The sequence below is a fragment of the Mesoplodon densirostris genome, chromosome 12, assembly GCF_025265405.1.
Source record: "Mesoplodon densirostris isolate mMesDen1 chromosome 12, mMesDen1 primary haplotype, whole genome shotgun sequence".
Taxonomy (NCBI): Eukaryota; Metazoa; Chordata; class Mammalia; order Artiodactyla; family Ziphiidae; genus Mesoplodon; species Mesoplodon densirostris.
This window is the reverse complement of record NC_082672.1, coordinates 73,383,287-73,405,456: the sequence shown is the minus strand read 5'-3', so window position 1 is coordinate 73,405,456 and position 22,170 is coordinate 73,383,287. Positions and strand designations below refer to the sequence as shown.

Genomic DNA, 22,170 nt, shown 5'->3' with positions numbered 1-22,170 from the left:
GGAAAATGAATTCAGACTATAAAGAAACTCTTACATATATTTATGACACAGAACACTACTTTAAAATGGTATGAATAAAGAGAACATAAGACTTCTTAGAAATAGTGACTGTCAAAATTAAATATTCAAAGAGATGGAAAATATGGCAGTGAATCTCTAAAAAGACATTGAGCAAAATGATGGTAAAGATGCAAGAAAGAGACATGAAACATGGGCAATTAATCCAGAAGGGCCAACATCTCCTAGGAGTTTGCAGAGAAAACACAGAAAATTTCCCAGAACCGATCATTCTCCAAATTGAAAAGGCCCACCAAGTGCCAGCAAAAATAAGTCAAAGACTAAACACCAAAAGATAAGAAGATCCTAAAATGGGGGTGCAGAAAAGGCCACCTGACAAAGCAACAAGCCTTATACAAACCCAGGCAACCAACCCATCAGCAACATCAGACACAAAATCTTAAGAAAAGGTGATAATCAATTGTTTTCTCTATAAAGGCAAATTATTAGTCACGTGTAATAATATTCGAAAGGCACTAAGAATGGCATTAAGAGGGCAAAGATAGAGAGAGGAGATGAAATCCAGGACGACAACAGCTCCACTCAAGGAGGGCAGCGACGACACTAGGGACGACAGACGTGCGACAGGCCTGGAGAACGGCAAACCCAGGTAGGGACAGGACAGCGACAGAGGGCGCTGGGAGGCAGGAGGACTGAGTAACTCCAGAAGCATGCCCAAGACCGTGGATAAAGAGGCCTGCTATACAACAGCACAGAAATGCAAGCTAAAAAACAGTCATACAGAGTGAACTGTAAATAACAGGTGAAAGGAAGAAACGGAAAGATATTAGGGGCATAGTGATGAAGACATGATTAATTTTATTCCACATTTTTAATTTAAAAGACAGAAAATTAAATGCTCAGTCAATGCAAAGTAAAATTAAAATACGTTCTGCTTTATACTATATCAAGTTAAGGAAAGCAAAAGTCAACTGAATCAAATAGAGGTAAAACAAAGAAAGGCCACAAAATATACAAACTAAGACCATAAACTGGAAAACTCTAGCCTTGTGCCAAAAATTCCCCCTCTCTGCATTTTCTGAATTTAGAAAGTGATATTTTAGTGTTGGTATTAAAGGGCTTATTTGTTTTATCTCTGAGTTCAATTCTGTTATTTTGGTAGTAAGGATCACTTGTAGCAGTGATTAATGAAAACTACCTGTTTGAGAAGAACTGACTATTTAAAATGTCTAAACTGAACATAGAGCAGAAGAAATAAGATGGAAAGAAACAGAGTGAATTAAGAGCAATGAAAGTTGCTTACATAAATATAGTTATTACTATGCTTTTAAAGTTATATTAAGCAATGAAATACATTAAGCCTACAAATGAGATTTAGAATTAAAGCAAACAATCTAATTTCTAATAAAGAAAACAGAGACACTTTATGTTAGAACACACAATGACAGAGGACTCTAGGAGGACACTGACCATAAAAAGTCACCTAACAAAAACTATATGAGACATGAATCCCCAATGAAATACAATACCCTGGTCAAGGTGGTCATACCCAGCAAAAGTGTAAATCCCATGTCCCCTGGGAACCTATTACTCTATGTGAGGGAACCCCAAGTCCTTCCTTTTAGCCAATCAAACTCTGTCTCCCTCTAACTGCAACCTACTGGATCTAGCTCTTTCCCACTTTCCGTAAAGAAGTCAAGTCTCTTACCAATGGGACAAACTTCCAAGGATCTATGGCTGCTATCATGTCCTACTCCTTCAACTTTCCAGCAGTTTCTCTTCTCCACTAATTCTACAAGGTGTTTTTGCCTCTCTTTTCTGGTTGCTCTCTTCTATACACACCCACTTGCACCAAAACCCCTCTAAGTATAACTCAAAATATATAATATTAATGATCAATCTTATAGAAATAAAGTTCTATTCTTAAAGACTATGAATGTTCTTACAAGGCTAATCAGTTACACGCCACTAACATTCAAACTGAAGAGCATATGCTTTATCTTAACCAATATATGTTCATCTCATTTGCATGACTACTTTACATGTACTAAATTTGTATCTTCTTGTTCAAATGCAACTCTCAAAAATAAGATCAATGGCAAAAAGATGTTCATTAGGCACATAAGTTTTAAAAAATCCATAAACACTACTACTCAGAGTAATAAAAACAGTGAAAAAAAGACCCCAGTGCAAATACGTAATGAATGTATATGTGTAGCTGGATCGACAGGTGTAATAAATTTGCACAAAGAGTTTGCTGCCCCCACAAATAAAGTACAAATAAGGAAAACAATAATTAATATCTGACAACTGAATTTTATTGGACCAGGGGTCCACCGTGTTTAGCTCAATGTACTGACTTGAAATGTTGTCCAAGAGAAGCACGAAGCCATGAAAACTTATAAATACCTTTTAAAACAAATCTCAATGATGCAAAAGGACAACAATCATCTTTTCAGAACAAGTACCATAATTTGTAAAATATTACACAGCTGAATTCTGCCTCTAATGATGAAGAAGCCCCAAACTACAGAGCTATGATTAAATTAAAAATCTGTGCGCTAAAAAAAGGACCAAATCACACTACTGCTAAAAAACTTGTAAAACCAGTCTTAACATGCATTAACAATACTTTGCTCGGAAGAAAGGCAGCACAAGCTAAACTTCTTATTAAACAATGCTACTTGATGTTATATATTATCAATGGCATTCCTGATAGGAAACAACTATCACATATGCATGCTAGGAGAAATTTACAATTGAAAAAACTAAACAATATGAATTTCGATACAACTGAAAAAACACTTAAATACACAATATGAATCAACTCTTAACAAATATGTAAGATACTGAATTCAATGACTGTTTGTTGTTTTTAATCTCCAAAAATCATGCTACAGGAGGGATTTTTTTTTTTTTTTTTTTTTTTTTTTTTTTTTTTTAGTGAATAATGGTTTTGTAAGCCATGATATAGCCTGGAAAGGACATCTTGGTTTCACTGAAGGATGCAGTAGCTACAAGCACTACGTAAATGACAGGCTGCTCTGAATATCCGTATTATCTACAGTGCGCCCATCTTCCTGGTCTTAAAGAACTAAATCAAATTACAGCCACTGAACATTTCTATTCAATATACCATGTAAAGAAATGGTTCATAAATACAAGATTTGTTTCACACTTATTAATCATAGCTGTCTACATAAAAGGGGCATACATTTGTTTGTAAAGTAAGAAAAAATTAACATTTCTTTAGGACACTGATAATGCCAGTTTTTCAAACACCATTTCAATGATTTTTAATACATTCCTCACATAGTATATAACCAATACAGTCAGTATCTTGAACCTATTACTTGGGAAAATATTAGTTTTATTTTAAGGATAACAGGAATTTTTAAGAATACAAATAATTGGTTTGTTCATCAAGATCAAACACTTCCCAAACAATGCATTTCCTCACTTACTGGAATTTTTTTTTAATGTATTACTGGGTAACACGTATGACAAAAACTCTCCAGAAAGTGGGCACAGAGACAACATACCTCAACATACTAAAGGTCATATGTGACAAACCCACAGCCTCATTCTCAATGGTGAAAAACTGAAAGCGTTTCCTCTAAGATCAGGAACAAGACAAGGGTGCCCACTCTCACCACTATTATTCAACATAGTTTTGGAAGCTTTAGCCACGGCAATAAGAAAAGAAAAATAAAAGCAATCCAAATTGGAAAAGAAGTAGAACTGTCACTGTTTGCAGATGACATACTATACATAGAAAATCCTAAAGATGCCACCAGAAAACTGCTAGAGCTAATCAATGAATTTGGCAAAGTAGCAGGATACTAAATTAATGCACAGAAATCTCTTGCATTCCTATACACTAATGATGAAAAATCTGAAAGAGAAATTAAGGAAAAACTCCCATTTACTATTGCAACAAAAAGGATAAAATACCTAGGAATAAACCTACCTAAGGAGACAAAACACCTGTATGCAGAAAACTATAAGGTACTGATGAAAGAAATTAAAGATGATACAAACAGATGGAGAGATTTACCATGTTTTTGGACTGGAAGACTCAACACTGTGAAAATAACTATACTACCCAAAGCAACCTACAGATTCAATGCAATCCCTATCAAATTACCAATGGCATTTTTCACAGAACTAGAGAAAACTATTTTACAATTTGTATGGAAAAACAAAACACCCTGAATAGCTAAAGAAATCTTGAGAAAGGAAAACGGAGCTGGAGGAATCAGGCTGCCTGACTTCAGACTATACTACAGTAATCAAGACAGTATGGTAGTGGCACAAAAACAGAAATACAGATCAGTGGAACAGGATAGAAAGCCCAGAGATAAACCCACGCACATATGGTCACCTTATCTTTGATAAAAGAGGCAAGAATACACAGTGGAGAAAAGACAGCCTCTTCAATAAGTGGTGCTGGGGAAACTGGACAGCTATATGTAAAAGAGTGAAATTACAACACTTCCTAACACCATACACAAAAATAAACTCAAAATGGATTAAAGACTTAAATGTAAGGCCAGACACCATAAAACTCATAGAGGAAAACATAGGCAAAACACTCTATGACAGAAATAACAGCAAGATCCTTTCTGACCCACCTCCTAGAGTAATGGAAATAAAATCAAAAATAAACAAATGGGACATAATGAAACTTACAAGCTTTTGCACAGCAAAGGAAACCATAAACAAGACAAAAAGACAACCCTCAGAATGGGTGAAAATATTGGCAAATGAAGCAACTGACAAAGGATTAATCTCCAAAATACACAAGCAGCTCATGCAGCTCAATATCGAAAAAACAAACAACTCAATCCAAAAATGGGCAGAAGACCTAAACAGACATTTCTCCAAAGAAGATATACAGACTGCCATCAAATACATGAAAAGATGTTCAACATCACTAATTATTACAGAAATGCAAATCAAAACCACAATGAGGTATCACCTCACACTGGTCAGAATGGCCATCATCAAAAAACCTACAAACAATAAATGCTGGAGAGGGTGTGGAGAAAAGGGAACCCTCTTGCACTGTTGGTGGGAATGTAAATTGATACAGCCACTATGGAGAACAGTACAGAGATTCCTTAAAAAACTAAAAATAGTACTACCATACGACCCAGCAATCCCACTATTGGGCATATACCCTGACAAAATCATAATTCAAAAAGAGACATGTACCACAGTGTTTACTGCAGCACTATTTACAATAGCCAGGACATGGAAGTCACCTAAATGTCCATCGATAGATGAATGGATAAAGAAGATGTGGCACATATATACAATGGAATATTACTCAGCCATAAAAAGGAACAAAACTGAGTTACTTGTAATGAGGTGGATGGATCCAGAGTCTGTCATACAGAGTGAAATAAGTCAGAAAGAGAAAAACAAATACCATATGCTAATACATATATATGGAATCTAAAAAAAAACGGTACTGATGAACCTAGTGGCAGGGCAGGAATAAAGACGGAGACGTAGAGAACGGACTTGAGGACACGGTGGGGGAAGGGGAAGCTGGGACGAAGTGAGAGAGTAGCATTGACATATACACTACCAAATGTAAAATGGATGGCCAGTGGGAAGCTGTTGCATAGCACACGGAGATCAGCTCTGTGCTTCATGACGACCTAGAGGGGTGGGATAGGGAGCATGCGAGGGAGACTCAAGACGGAGGGGATATTGGGATACACGTATACATAAAGCTGATTCACTTTGTTGTTCAGCAGAAACTAACACAACATTGTAAAGCAATTATATTCCAATAAGGATATTTTTAAAAATAAATAAATAAATAAAATGTATTGCTGGGTAAATCTAAAAACCATATGCAAACACTGCATTTACATAAAGAAATCCTTTATGGAGTCAAAAGCATTCAAAAAGAGGATCAGAAATCTATTGTCTCTCAAAATGAAACAATAAGCATCCTAACGTTTGTGCACCTGCAGAGCACTGAAAGGGATCTACCATTGTCTTTCCTATTTTTGTAATTGTTAAAGCTTCCCTATGATTTCTGGAGACAGCTGAAATATAATGCAAGACATTCAACAACTGGTCTTTAACAACTACAGCAAACCAACCTACATCAGAAGAGTAGAGAACAAGACAGCAGTTATTGTTTGCTACCTTTCGCACTGTTAAGACCAAGGTTACAATATAACCATAATCTATAGCTTTCAATGGCCTGAGGACACAGCCATTTCCCTGCTATGCGTCAGTCAAGACAAGTAGTAAAAACGTATTGAGCCAAGTACAAACATCTGGGTAAGAACTATGTCATTTTTATTTTATAGCAAAAAGATGAAGCTGTTTGTGAATAGCGGAAACTTACAAAAGGTGTCCATGTATGGTTTTCACTAAATAGTTTACAACAGAATTTCTATTTCAAAACAATTTTTTTTAATTTTAATGTTTTCCAGTTTGCTATCATTAGAAAATATGCTGGCCTTTTACCAAACCAAATATCCCAAAGGGCAAAAGGAACTTTGAAACAATCAAAATAAATCCCCTGGCCTGATGGCACAATGAAATCTAAGCAATCCTATAAAGAGCTTTACAATTTTAAGTTTCCCCCACATATTCCCTTACATATCTTAAAAGCATATAGATATATATATCATATATATTAACACAAATAGTTGTTTTAAAAGCAAGATAAATAATTGTAGCAAACAAATTTAAAATACGAGAATTGAGAAAATATTTCTACTTATAGATTCTTAAATAAAAAAGTTAGTTTACAATGAAATCGTACACAAACATTAATCAGGCCTCAAAAATATTTAAGTACTTCAATAAAGATGTTCTAAGTCTTCTATTAGCAAAAGAAATGTTCAACCAAAGAGACTTTTCATATGAAAAAAAACTTTTCGCATCGACAGAAATTAAAAAAAAAAAAAGACTGCAAGTAAGAATACCAGTATTTCTAAGGGGCTGTAATTTTATAAGTCTAAAAGGATGATACATTTGCCAGTTCCAGGCCCAATATAACATCCCTGAAACGGTTACTGTATTTCTAGTAATAAGCACATATGTATTCAATAAACGTTCTTCCTGAATTTAGACTAAACTGTGAAACTTTGTGCATATAACCAGCATCAAAAGTGCTTCACAATAATTAGATATATTGTACTGACACAGCAACAGTGCATACATAAAACAAAATTTTAAAAGCTTCAAAACATTTAAGAATACAACAACAAAAACAATGTAAACCTATGCGATAACACAACACAATGTATATAATTCAGAGATATACCATTATTAACAAACAATTCAAAAGACTTCAGTATTAAGGAGTCGTTAAAATGAAAAAAATCCTAGAAGCCAAAGTGTTGAGTCTTCAGGCAGAGAAATCTGACAAATCTGATGAATAGCAGGCCACCTAAACCAGACTTTAAGTATTATTATATCAAAATATTACGTAGAAAATATTAAAAGGAAATGAAAAATACTGGAAAACTGTAGTGCAGAAAAAGTCTAGAGTTATTGAAAAACTGAACATCACCACGTAAACCTGAACTACTCTAAGGAACGGAGAGGGGAAAAAAGCCTAACTTCTCCATGTGAAGCTGATTTTCCTTTGTCTAATTTTAGCTTACAGAATAGCTAATTGCTCCAAAGTTTGTTGTAATATCTTCTTTGCTTTATAAAGGAACACCTACATATTTTTTCCACATAGTAATGTATCTCTGAAGTAATCTCTTATTAAGAATTTGATTAGACCTACAGAAAGTTGTTATCCTCTGAAAGTTACTATCTTTCAGTTACTTCAACTATAGATCCTAAAGCAGTGCTGTCCAATGGAAATATAATGCAAGCCACATAAGTAATTTTAAATGTTCAAGGAGCCACTTAAAAAAAAAAGTAAAAACAACAGGTGAAATTAATTTTAATACAATATTTTATTTAACCAAAAAATATCACCTCAACGTGAATCTACATTTTTAAAACTTGATGAAATATTTTACAATCTTTTTTTCACAGTGAAATCAAATGTGCATTTTAGAGCACATCTCCAATTAGGGCCAGACTCATTTCATCTCCAATTAGGCCAACAGTTATAAGTGGCTAGTGGTTGCTATGTTGGACAGCAAAGGTCTACAGTTCTTTCTCTGGTTTTGAGATACAAGTAAATACTAAAAGATCTGAAATGGGAGCACACAATGTATTACATTTGAAGGGCAGGGAGGGGCACTGAAAAAGGTCAATTCAGCCATTCCCCTTGACTCCAATAGGCCTGGGATGACATCACGTCCCCATTGGCAAGGCAATCCCTATTTGATAGAGAGAGTCCCAATCATGACCTGTTGTCATGATGTACTTATTAACAGCACCCCCTATGCTTCTCAAAAAAGCATCCCATTCTGGACAACAAATTATATGGTAACCCTATCTATAGCCACAATATCCTTGAAGATAATTCCACATTCCTTAGAAGAAAATTTAAATTTTAAATTCTGATTGTGATGCCTAGAAAAGGAGCTCTAAATTCAAAGAAAAGAACCCTAAATGCACTACCCTCATCTAAAAAAAAAAATCTTTACTTTAAATTGCAGACTAAAAAAAAAAAAAAAAAAAAAGTAAGAATTACCTGTTGAACAAGGCATCTGGAAATTGGGATCATTGCTATCCAAAACAGGCAAACAGAACTGGTTACTTGCAGATCCTAGCATAGGATCCTTATCGCTGAGCATGTTCTTCAGCGAGTCCTCTAAGACATTTTGACTTGTACTAAAATCCTCACAGACTTCATTCTCCAGGTTGGATCCTAGAAATAGGGCATCATCTAAGTGTTCAGTAGGAATTAAATGATTAAATGTATCAACTATATCCATGAAGACTTCTGTGTGTCTTTCAGCCCTATAGAAAGACAAAAAAAATACCATAAGAAATAAAGCTATCAATTGATAATCACCTAAAACCAAATTATTTTAATAGTTTTGAGTCTAGAACACAGTTTGGTATTTCTGAATGGTTTAAAAAAAGATCCTCACTGCTTTTAGAATATACATTTGGACATGTAGAATGAATCTTTGCTACACAATGTTTCTTCATCATGCATGTAAAATTTCATTTTACCAGAGATCCTATTAAATGTTTACTTAATTCACTTTTTTAGGGAAAAAAAAAACTATATATATAATCCATTAATTTGACACATTTGAAAGAATTACATGGCTTAAACCATAAAAACCATATGTTTTTAACCATAATCTTTTCATAAATTAAGACTCAGACACTGATTAATAAAAATCCATATAAAAGAGCTAAAACCAAATCATTTAAATTATTGTCCCATACCTATTAAAACTGTAAAATAGCCTTGTCTTATTTACAATGCATTTAAATTATTTAAAGAAAGACAAAAAGGTTTTTTTGTAGGAGTAAGGAGAAAAAACGGAAAGAAACTATTAACTAAACCCAACAAATCAAAACTCAAAACTACATACACGCAGGCACAGACGTACACATACACACATTGTGGGGGGGGGGGGGGCACCACTTTTAAGATAAAATGAGATAAATGACAAACCAATATATCAGAGACTTACATTTATTTTAGTGAGTTATGTACTGTCTATAAAGATATGGAGCTGATCTCCTATTTGAACTATACCTACACTCCAGGCATTGCTCAGCAAAGGTCACTTCATGCTCCGGAAGAGCCTCAATTATCAAAAGTTGGTTTCAGAGACACTGAACCAATGTATTTTGGGTGGTGGGCAAGTCAGCTAAATAAAATCTAGTAATATTCAGTTAGCTAGAAAATTCCACTAATTAACCCAGAAATTCTTGGATTCCAAAATTCTTAGCTCCAAATCTACCAAAATTTCCTCAAACTGTCCTTGAATTCTTTCCCCTATAAAAATGAGAGAATATGAAGTTCAAAAATATTATACAATTTACCAGGTATATATTATATGCTGCTGAACATTTCACCTACATTTTTAATTCATTTATGCCCAGTGATAATAAACAATACACTCTATTACTATCCTTGTTTTGTAGACAAAATGCATTTAAATAGTTTAAACGTCTTCCCCAAAGTCACAAAACAGAGGCAAAGATTCAAACCCAGGTTTCAAGGCTACACAGCCCAAGGTGGTAACTCTACCCTTTCATACTGAGCTACAAAGCTAGAAATTGACTAGATTTGACTCATTAAAGGTTCTTCTTTAAAAACATTTTCCAACTAATCAGTAGTTGCCTGGGGCCTTGGATAAGAGAGGGAACTGACTGCAAAGGAACAGGAATATATTTTGGAAGACGATGAAAATGTCCCAAATCTGGATTGTGGTAGTGGTTTATGAGTGTATATACCCACCAAAATTCACCAATCCGTTCATTTTAAATGGATGCAGTTCACTGTAACTCAATTTAAAATTTAAAGGAAAGAAAATTTCCTCATTCTCACAAAAGTTAATCCTCTGCTAAATATAGGATTTCAGTATCTCTTCTCAAATTTTGCAACTTATTTATACTGAAATATTAATAAAGCACTGAAATAAAATGTTAACTGTTTGATTAGCTGATTATCTTACATGCATTCTTCATAACATTTAGAGAAAACTGTGAGCTACAATGGTGATGAAAAGTCAGGAAAAGTTTTAATTCCCTGAAACTATCTGATCTCAGTACCTAAGAAAGGCTCAATTATCATATATCACCAATACTTCCACTAATACGTTTTTAGGTTCCAAAGAAATTTTAGTATAATAAATTTCTGGTAATTAAAAATAACTTACAAAAACATTACTAAATATCTACAAAATTAATCAGCTAGAACTATCAACAAATTTGTTTATCTGAATATGCTGGAATCCAAAGTTTACCACAACCCGAAACAACCTCCTCTTCAGAGTTGCATCCCAGATGAAACAAAGAAAAAAGGCAATTCCAGCTCTAGAAACAAATGGTTGACTTTCCTCATAAAAACAATATGCTGAATCTACTGACAACACACTCATTCCCATAGCAACACAAGTCTGGGAAATTTTACAAACTTCACCTGAGGTTAGTCTTTCTGTTGCACCAACTTCTGCCTGTGTACGTTTAAGTGGTGGGGACATTCACAACATTCATAAGGTACAGTTACACGGCTCGAAATCACCTAGCTATACCGAAAACCAGCCCATTCTAAAGAGTGATCTAAATGAGCAATATATTGTTTTTTCAATGATACTATTAGTGAATCATCCCAAACTCTTACTAAAACGTGCCTTCAGAGCTTGTGGCATACTTTTTAATCTCAATAGCAGACAGACAATATTTAGTCTTTAAAGATCAATTAAAAAAAAAAAAAAAGTAAAGCATACTGTAAATAAGATGGGTGAACCTCATTTTCCAGTATGGGGTGGTTTTTTTTTTTCGGCCAAAACTAGTATGATTTATGTAAAGTGTGTTGCCCTGGATTAAATAAACAGATCAGCATAAAAGCGTCAAATGTCGAGAAAGACTGGTATAACAAAGTTACGTTTCTTTAATACCTTTAATTTATTCAAAAAGTGTTCACTAACCAGCTACCACTGTGCAAGACACCTTTAATATGCCAATGCAACTGCGGATCTTACAAGACAAAATATGGTATAAAGCACCCCAAACTTATGGGTCCAAAGAAAACAATTTCTACAGAACTGTTTTGTGAAATTGTTATAAATTGGTAAGACTGAGTTTTCTTAAGTCGTTCCAACAGGCTCTGGAGCCAATTCCAAAGGAAGAATGCCCAAAATCGCAGTATACAGCCATATCGCAAGATTACCTTAGAAGTGACAATGAATGGAAATATAAAAGTCATTTATTTTAAAAAATCAGTTTTAGATATCAAGTGCTCAATGTATCAAAAATAAAATTAAAACTCTCCATGCTGAATTGTAAGACAAACGTTAGCCAACTGCAGAAATATGAACCTTGCTTCACACGAACACACTAATCTACTAAACGCAATGTGGTATCCTGACTTGGGTCATGGAACAGAAAAAGGACGGTAGTGGAAGAACAAAACTGGTGAAATCAGAATAAAGTCTGGAGTTCAGTTAACACTAATGTTAACCTCTAGTTCTGATAAAGACATTAGCATTATGTCAGATGGAACAATCAAGAAACCTAGATAAAGGGTATATGGGAATTTGACACTGTTTGCAATTTTTCTATATATCTAAAACTACTCCAAAATAAGGTCTTAAAAAAAAAAATGAACACTAACCTAAAATACAATGTCCTGAAATACCTAGCCATGTAGATAGACAAAGATAATCGATCTAATTGAGAAATTTAAGAGATGATTCAGTGTGTCTGTTAAACAAATTGCTTGATTTAAACAAATTCCTGGAGGTCCAGTGGTTAAAACTCTGCGCTTTCACTGCTGAGGGCCCGGTTTCAATTCCTGGTTGGGGTACTAAGATCCCACAGGCCGCGCAAAAGAGCCAAAAAATAAGTAAATAAATAAACTAACAAATTCCTGTTTCTTACACTGAAATTTTACTTAAATGCTTCCTTACATTTCGCATTACAAATTTAATAATTAAAACATAACAGAACATAACAAACCTATCTAGGATGTATTTCGAGAGGCTAATGATATGCATGTATGCAACTGAATTGATGTTATTAACTTGGGAATACATACATGCTAAAATCAGAAATTACTTATGGGTTCACAGTCACACCTCAACTTTGCAGACAATAGGATGTATCCAGCTAAGTCAAATTGGATAATTTGCTTAATTCAAAATTACTCCTTTATTCATGTATTTATCAAGTATCTACTATGAAGTACTATCAAAAAAAAAAAAAGTACCATCATAAGTATACCAGTGAAACAAACCCCAGTCTCAAATTCAAGGAACTCATAATCCAAAATCAAGTATGGACATATAAACAAATACAACATATAAACATCACAACAAAATATGAAAGTGTCATACTGAAGGGCTCTCAGTACCACAGAGAAAGGTAAAATCCATGAGGCCAAGAAAGGCTAAGCAGGTGACATGTGAGATTGGTCCTAAAGGTCCAGAGGCTACTCCAGGCAAAAGAGCAGCAGGTGCTAATTATGAATGCCAGAGTTTGGTCCTAATGGACCATTTAGAAAGACTCAGAATACAACTAAAAATAATTATCAGTACTAACACCCTGAATAAAATTTAATCTGAGTCCAGAGATACTTCCTACTTGCTTCATCTGTCACTCAGAGAACTATACTGCAGCCAAATTTCATTTACACTGATAAAACCAGTGTATATTGTTTTCTAAGTGTTTCGTGTATGAATAGAATGCAAAAAGATTTAGAAAACACCAACAGGGGAAAAAAATTACACTTCTACCAAAATCCCCTTTAAATTAAGAGCAAACTAAAATTGACTACCTCAACTTCTCAAAAACATCCTGAAAGTAAAACTATGCATTTTATCATATCTTCCTTTAAAAACTGCACAGAATAAGCCTACCAATAAGTCACTAAAGCTATAGAAGGCACGCGCACACGCGCGCGCGTGTATGAGTATGTTGGTGGGGGAACAAATATATATCAGGAGATTATAAAATCTATGAAGAATAATTAAACACTGTAATAGTGATGGGAGAAGGAGAGCATTCTATGTAAGACAGTAAATGAAGGCCTTGCTAATAAGGGCAACATGTGAGCCAAAACCTGAAATGAGGGAGTGATCCACGCATAAATGGGGAACAGCAATTCAGGCAAAGACCTAAATGCAAAGGCACTGAGAATGGAACTGCTTGTTGCCTTCCGACCCCTACACCATAGATTAAATTAAGCTGTCAATTCATCAGCCATGCTCACTATTAGCAAATTTCTAACAGGCAATAGTAGGAGCAGTAGGAAAAAAAAAGGTACCACTACTAAAACAATGATAATATATAAGACTTAATGTGCTCTAACTTCAGGCCAGGCAACGGTCGACATGCTTTACATTAGTTCTCCATCAGAGCATCAGAGGTGATTAAGCCTCTCCAGAAGACATCTGGCTTAATTCGAAAATGGAGACATTTTTGGTCATCAAAACTGGAGAGCATGCTACTGGCATCTAGTAAACATACTACAACGCACTAGGAAAGCCCCACCACAAAGAATTAGCCAGCCAAAAAACAGTGCTGAGGTTAAGAAACTCTGCTCTACATTTATTAATTTATTTCTCACAACAATGCTATATTATAATCTTGATTATACAAAAATAAATAAAACTGGAATCAGAGAGGTTAAATTACTTGCTATAGTAAGTGGTGGAGCTGAAATCTGAACGCAAAAATTTTCATTCAAAAGTCAATGCAGGGCTTCCCTGGCGGCGCAGTGGTTGAGAGTCTGCCTGCCGATGTAGGGGACGCGGGTTCGTGCCCCGGTCCGGGAAGATCCCACATGCCGCGGAGCGGCTGGGCCTGTGAGCCGTGGCCGCTGAGCCTGCATGTCCAAACTGTGCTCTGCAACGGGAGAGGCCACAACAGTGAGAGGCCCGTGTACCGCAAAAAAAAAAAAAAAAAGTCAATGCACTTACCACTGCCCTGCATTATCTCTTCACACAGTTAAATTCACTATTTATTATGTGCCAGGCATCGTGCTAACTTAAATGTATAATGTCATTAAACTTCACAGCCACACAATTAAGCAGCTATTATTATTATTTTCAATTTATAAGAGAAAAGCTAAAGCTTAGCAAAGTTACACCCAATATTACAGAATAAATAAATGACAAAGCAAGAACTCAAATCCGCTGACACAAAGGTCAGTTCTTCACCACCATGATATAACAATGTTAAAGATGAGTAAGTTATCCTTCCAAGACAAAGTCAAGGAAAATCACTAAATGGTTAAGACGTGTGGTATAACACATTTCTAAAAAGTACAATTCTAGAAGCAATGCAACCCCATCACCTGCTCTACACACCCATTTCAAATTCTGGTCCAGTTTCATTGGTTAGAATCTACTGGCAAGACTACATAAGAAAAAAACAAGGATCGTTAACTGTGTTCCTGAATTTATCAGGTAAAAAGAATATATAAGAATCCAAGATGACTGCCATACTAAGACCAAAGCAGACCTAAAAACCTAGAAAAAGAGCTATCGAGTACAAGTTGAGACTGGCAAAAGCAGAATTACTTAGCTATTAGTATGAAAATTACCTTCAAAGTTTACAACCATTCCCTATTGTCATTATGAGAGGCTCTAGCAGTTTGGATTAACCACAGAAACAGTACAAGTCATCAACACTATGGCCTAAGTAATAACAGACCAAGCTAACATGTACTGAGCGTGTACTATGTGCCAGGCCTTGTGCTAACTATACTGTGTGTGAATCTCATCAGTTTCTCACAACAACCCTGTGAGGTAGGTGCAATTATTACTTCTATTTTGCAGAAGAGCAAACTGAGGCCCAGACCATTGTGTAGGTCACACACCCAGGACAGATGTACCCCAAAGATACCGCAGTGTCGGTTCCAGACCACCACAATAGTGAATATTGCATGCAATAAAGCAAGTCACACCAATCTTTTGGTTTCCCAGCGCACATAAAAGCTATGTTTCCAATATACTGTAGTCTATTAAGTATGCAATAGCATTATGTCTAAAAAAAACAATGTACAAAACTTAGTTAAAAATACTTTATTGCTAAAAAATGCTAACCATCATGTGAGCCTTCGGCAAGCTGTAATCGTCTTGCTGGTGGAGGGTCCTGCCTCGATGCTGGTGGCGCTGACGGATCAGGGTGGTGGCTGCTCAAGGCTGGCACAGCTGTGGCAATTTCTTGAAACCAGAAGACAATGAAGTCTGCTGCAATGACTGACTCTTCCTTCCACAATGTCTCTACAGCATGACACACTGTTTGACAGCATGCTACCCACTGCAGTACTTCTTTCAAAATTGGAGTCAGTCTTCTCAAACCCTGTAGCTGCTTTATCAATTAAGTTTATGCAATATCTAAATCCTTTGCTGTCATTTCAACAGTCTTCACAGCATCTTCACCAGGAGTAGACTTCTTCTCAAGAAACCACTGTCTTTGCTCATCCGTAAGAAGCAACACCTCACCCGTTCACCTTTTATCATGAGACTGCAGTGGTTCCGTCACGTCCTCAGGCTCCACTCCTAATTCTGGTCCTCTTGCTACTGCCACAACTACAATTACTTCTGCCATTGAAGCTCCGAAACCTTCAAAGTTATCCATGAGGACTGGAATCAACTTCTTCCAAACTCCTGTGTATCCTGATATTTTGACCTCTTCCCATGAATCACGATGTTCTTAATGGCATCTAGAATGGTGAATCCTTTCCAGAAGGTTTTCAACTAACTCTGCCCAGATCCCTCAGAGGAATCAGTATCTATGGCAGCTATAGCCTTACAAAATGTATTTCTTAAAAAATAAGACTTGAAAGTTGAAGTGACTCCTTGATCCATGGGCTGCAGAATGGATGTTGTGTGAGCAGGCATGAAAACCATTCATCCCACTGTCCATCTCCATCAGAGCTCTTGGGTGACCAGCTGCATTGTCAGTCAGCAGTAATATACATATATATATATATATATATATATATTTTTTTTTTTTTTTTTTTTTTTTGCGGGCCTCTCACTGTTGTGGCCTCTCCCGTTGCGGATCACAGGCTCCGGACGCACAGGCTCAGCAGCCATAGCTCATGGGCACAGCCGCTCCGTGGCATGTGGGATCTTCCCGGATCGGGGCACAAACCCATGTCCCCTGCATCGGCAGGCGGACTCTCAACCACTGTGCCACCAGGGAAGCCCACCAGTGATATTTTGAAAGGAATCTTTTCTTCTGAGAGTAGGTCAACAGTGAGCTTAGAATATTCAGTAAACCATGTTGTAAAGAGATGTGCTGTCATGCAGGCTTTCTTGTTCCATTTACAGAGCACAGGCAGAGTAGATTTAGCATAATTTTTAAGGGCCCTGGCATTTTCAGAATGGTGAATGAGCACAGGCTTCAACTTGAAGTCACCAGCTGCAACAGCCCCTAACTGGAGAGCCAGCCTGTCCTTTGAAACGAGGCACTGACTTCTCCTCTCTAGCTATGAACATCCTAGATGGCATCTTCTTCCAATAGAAGGCTGTTTTCACTAAATTGAAAACCTGTTGTTTAAGGTAGCCACCCGCATGAATTATCTTAGCTAGATCTTCTGGATAACTTGCTGCAGCTTCTATATCAGCACTTGCTGCTTCACCTTGCATTTCTATGTCACAGAAATGACTTCTTTCCTTAAACCTCATGAACCAACCTCTGCTAACTTCAAGCTTTCCTTCTGTATCTTCCCACCTCTCTCAACCTTCACAAGATTGAAGAGAGTTAGTAAGGCCTTGCTCTGGATTAGACTTTGGGTTAAGAGAATGTTGTGGCTGCTTTGATCTTCTTTCCAGACTACTAAAACTTTCTCCGTAACAGCAGTAAGGCTGTTTCACTTTCTTCATTCATGTGTTCACTGCAATAGCATGTTTAATTTCCTTCAAGAACTTTTCATTTGCATCCACAACTTGGCTATCTGTTTGCCACAAGCGGCTGAGCTTTTGGCCTGTCTCAGCTTCCAACATGCCTTCCTCACAAAGCTTCATCATTTCTAACTTTTGATTTAAAGTGAGAGACACCGACTCTTCCTTTCACTTGGACACTTACTGGCCATTGTAGAGTTATTAATTGAGTTATTAATTGGCCTAATTTCAATATCGTTGCATCTCAAGGAACAGGGAGGCGCAAGGAGAGGGAGAGAGACAGGGAAAAGCTAGTCGGTGGAGCAGTCAGAACACACACAACATTTACAATTAAGTTCACCATCTTCAGAGCTGTGATTTGTGGTGCCCCAAAATAATGACAGTAGCAACATCAACACCGATCACAAAACACCATAACAAATATAGTAATAATGCAAAAGTTTGAAATATAGTGAGAATAACCAAAATGTGACAGAGAAGACTCAAAGTGAGCAAATGCTGTTTAAAAAATGGGCAGCGGCAATAGATTTGCTCCATGCTTGATTGCCACAAACCTTCAATTTGTAAAAAACGCAGTATCTGCCAAGCACAATACAAGAGGTATGCCTGTGTACCCAAACTGGAATCCAGGCAGTGAGATTCCTGAGCCTGCACTTCTAAACTACTATACTTTATGCAGTCTACATTCATAACACATATCAAAATACTGGAAACAAAGTGACATGCCCACTTCCAAAATAAATTGGGAAATATGCACTTAGCCACTCTCCACATTTAAAAATAAAATGGCTGTCCTCAGTGTGTATAGAAAAAAACATCAGTTTGGAAGTGATCAACCACAAACTTCACAATTTATTTTCAAAAACTACAGTTTTAGAATGGTTTCATGTGGCCATCTCACACAAATTATGAGTGAAATAAAACTTTAGCTTTTCTGTACAATCTACTATGCCATTCAAAGTTTTCCTAATAAAGTTAGACTGAGCCAAAAGATAAAACTTCAGGATACTATTTTGAAGTTTTTGCTTAACTATTTCTCTCCATCCTCTCTCCATTATACAAACGATCATAAAAATTTTAATCCCGACCATTAAAAAATGATCTATATTAAATACACGATGCATGGCCATAATTGTCCAGTCTATACATTTGGCAATTCCTCACACAATGTGTTTTGTAACTCTTGAAATATCTTCCTCTTTTAAATCTAATACAGTGATTTAACATCTCATGTCTGAATCTGGTTTCTCAACCTAGATTATGTTCCTTGAGCATACAAACAGCACCTGGGTCTCAAATATTTTGAATCAAATCAATACTATCAATATCATTCGCTGTGTAATCAAAGGGCAACATTAAAAGAGAAGCTTTTTACTGTTCTTAAAAATGCAACAGCATCAGAAATGTGTTAACAATTTGCCAAGTCATTTTTTTGTAGTTAAAAAATAAATTGTCTTTGCTTCTGAAAAGATACTCCAGGATTCTCAGAGGGTGCTCAAAGAAGAAATGAAAGAAATAGAGCCCAAAATGTACTGTTGCAGAAAAGAAATCCAGCAACCACGTGTCCAAAAGAATTGATGAGATGTAGATGAACAAAAATATTTAGAAGTCAGCAGTCCAAGAACCTTGCACTCCCTGACACTGTGTGGTGGTAATCCACAAACCTGAAATGCTAATCAATAAACCTCAGTTCTTCATTAAATATAATAAAGATCTTACCTCCAGACAAAAATTAAGTAAAAAAGGTTTTGTGAGAAATCTGTGTAAAGAAAAAAATAATAAAAATAACACATTTAAGAAAGCAAAATGTATCAAAAAGGCAAGCACCAAGTTACCATGTCAAGGAAGATAACCATTATCTATATTTTAGTACCCCCAAACTAACTTTTATCAAAAACAGTTTTATTAACATGCTATTATATGTCAAAAATTATCAACCTTCCCTGATTTCAATACTCAATACAATCCAAATTTTAATATTATGGTCTTAAATGATTAATATAAAGACAACTTTCTTTCCATTTTTCTATCCTGAAAGTTGCTTCGGACCAAAGTTATTTTTCACCTACATTTACATAAACCACTTCTCATAGATTTGACTTATCTGAACATGCAACAGATGAGTATATCACAGGATCAGCTAGACAGTTATCTGAGGTCTATCCCAACAGCAGAGAATGCATAACTAATTCAGTGTGATCGATAAGGAAGTTCACTATCCTCCCAAAGGATGCAAAAGCAGTATAATAAATTATATTTTCAAGCTCTTCAGTAAATGGACCTACAAAACATGCACGGAACAGGGGGAAACTTGTCCCATCACTAACTCATGTGTTATCCTTCTCACAAGTCTCCCATACAGCTACCAAACAAAGCTTAAACTCTAAGGCTGTAGTTCTGCATACTTAACAACTGGCTCACTTCAGTTGAGTGGATGTCTTTCTGCTGCTAAGGAACTGACTGAACTGTGTGTGGCTTCATCAGCGCAATGATAGCTATTAAAAGTACTTCCTTAAATTCTGTTACTGTCATGGGGAAATGGAGTATATATTTTAAAGTAGTGATGATGAAGATGCTGATGGAGAGAAAATTCATTATCATAATATATGGCCAGTAAAGAGAACTGGGGAGAAATAATAATAAATTAAGAAACGTCTAAGTGGTAATGACGGTTAAGTAATCACTATCTGAAACAATAATCTTCACAAGACAACACCTTTTATGCTCTGGAATGAAGAGACAAATTCAAAAACAAGAGTGCTGCAAAGATTTCCTGGTTCTTTGACTAGTGTCTCTACCACAGAAACACATCTACCAACATTTTCACAATCCCAAACACTTCATTCAAGAATCAAAAAATGGTAGGTAATGAATAAGTAATGGAGACACAGTTTTGGAAGATCTCAAACAACCAGTTTAGAAAAGCGAAGACGAGTTAAAACCCAAAACAGTAACTATAACAATGTACTATTTAAGCACTCCCTAAGTAGCTAACTGTATCTCCACCCCCCATCCCAAAATAACGTGGTAAAGTTCGTATTTGCTAAGGCTCAGCTACCGATGTTTCATTTTAAATTAAGCATCTCTACATGTGATGAAGATCAAGATGAGGAAGATATTAAGTCGTTGTTGTCACTTAAATTAATGACTATTCACGACCATGTTCTGCAAACGATTCCTGAGCAGCACCAATAATCACACACTCAAATTACTTCGAATCACGGTCTTCGAGAAACAGCATTTAAAAACTCAAAGATGGGGAAAAAGTCATCGGACCCGGCAATACACAGGTGGGGAAAAGAAGGGGCACTGGACTGTGCGCGGTACCAACATTCCCTCCCTTTCTCCCTCCTCCCCGCCCCCCGGGTCAGGTGATCAGTTATTTAGCACCATGAACACCCACGTATCGACAAGTGGCTCATTAAATTACACGTAGTATCGAAGGCCAGATTCCTGGCTTCTCATTTCAAACTATGCAAAAGGAGTCGACAGTTTGGGTCCCGAGCACAAAAGCGCGCGGTCGCAGGAGGGTGAATGGAGCGCCGACTCCTCGTCCCCACCAGCGGGCACCCGGCTCGGCTTCGCGGCCAAGGCCAGCGCCGGCTGACGGGCCGGGGCCCAAAGCTCGATGCCGAAGGGCCGGGTCGGGGCCTGCGGGCTGGGCCTCCCCGGCAGCGCCCGCCGTGCCGCCCGGCCTGCGCGCCCGCGCGGCGGCGCACTCACCCCGAGGCCCGAGCGCGGAGCCGGCGGGGAGGCCGCGGCCCCGGCCCTCCGCCCGGTGGCCCCGCCACAGCGGCCCAAACGGTCCCGGGCGGCAGAGGTGGCGCGGGCGGGCCGAGGGCGGCGCGCGAGAAGCCGAGAGGCGCCTTCCCGCTGCCTCCCGCTGCGCGAGAGGAAGGCGCGGAGTGCGGCCGCGGGAGGGCGGGAGGCCGCGGAGGCGCGGGGCTGGGGTTGGGGGAGGGGAGGGCCGCCCGTCGCCCGGCCGCGGCCGCGCCGCAACTCACCAGCTCCGCCGACGAGCGCTACCACTGGCAGCGAGAGGAAGATGGTGGCCGCGCCGCCGCGGAGGAGGGGGCCGGCTGCGCCGAGAGGGGGTACGCGCAGGACGCAGGCGTCGCTGCCACAACCTCTGCTTCCTCCCAGCCGGGGCGGCCACTGCGGACCACGCCGTCCCGTCTTCCGCGCCGCCCTCCCTATCCTCGTTGCAGCCGCCGCCGCCCAGGGCCCGAGGGTCGCTCGCCTCGTGGGGACCGTGCGGTGGCGCGAGACCCCGCAGCCATCGGCGTGCGGCGACGGCGCGGGGGCTGGAGCGGGGTCGCGTCACGTGACCGCACTGTTTACCGTTCCGGGGCCGCGCCGCGCCTGCGCGCTGCGAGCCTCCCGGGCTTCCGAGGGCGCGGCACCGCCCGCGGGCCAGGGCTAAGGCTACACACAGTTGCTTTTTCTCGGTTGTAGTAACAGCTAAAGCTTCCTGCTTAATGTGAAATTGATGGGCAGATCTGCTCCCCCTTCGGTGATTTTTACGAATTGGGTGTGTGTTCCAGAATGGCGGGCGATGGTGGCGCGGACTGAGCCCCTTGCCCAGGAATCCCTGCGGGCTTTGCACCGTAGTCCCGTCGTGAATCGCCTCGCCCTCGTCGTTCCCCTGTTAGCAAGCCGGTCT

General features: G+C 38.1%; 1 protein-coding gene across 4 annotated transcripts in view; it reads right to left on the bottom strand.

Annotated features, from left to right (window-relative positions):
- PHF3 (PHD finger protein 3) overlaps nucleotides 1-21,849 on the bottom strand; it is a 99,972-nt gene extending 78,123 nt beyond the window's left edge. The window contains exons 1-2 of one of the 4 annotated variants that reach the window (XM_060114485.1): nucleotides 21,512-21,849; nucleotides 8,654-8,922 (exon numbers count right to left, since the gene is read on the bottom strand). In XM_060114485.1, coding sequence (XP_059970468.1) covers nucleotides 8,654-8,897 — 244 coding nt within the window. In that variant the 5' untranslated portion in view covers nucleotides 8,898-8,922; nucleotides 21,512-21,849. Of the gene's footprint in view, nucleotides 1-8,653; nucleotides 8,923-21,230; nucleotides 21,247-21,511 lie in introns of those variants that run through there. The other 3 variants (XM_060114484.1, XM_060114486.1, XM_060114489.1) reach the window with 3 other exon arrangements.
- Between the last annotated feature and the right edge of the window lie 321 nt (nucleotides 21,850-22,170).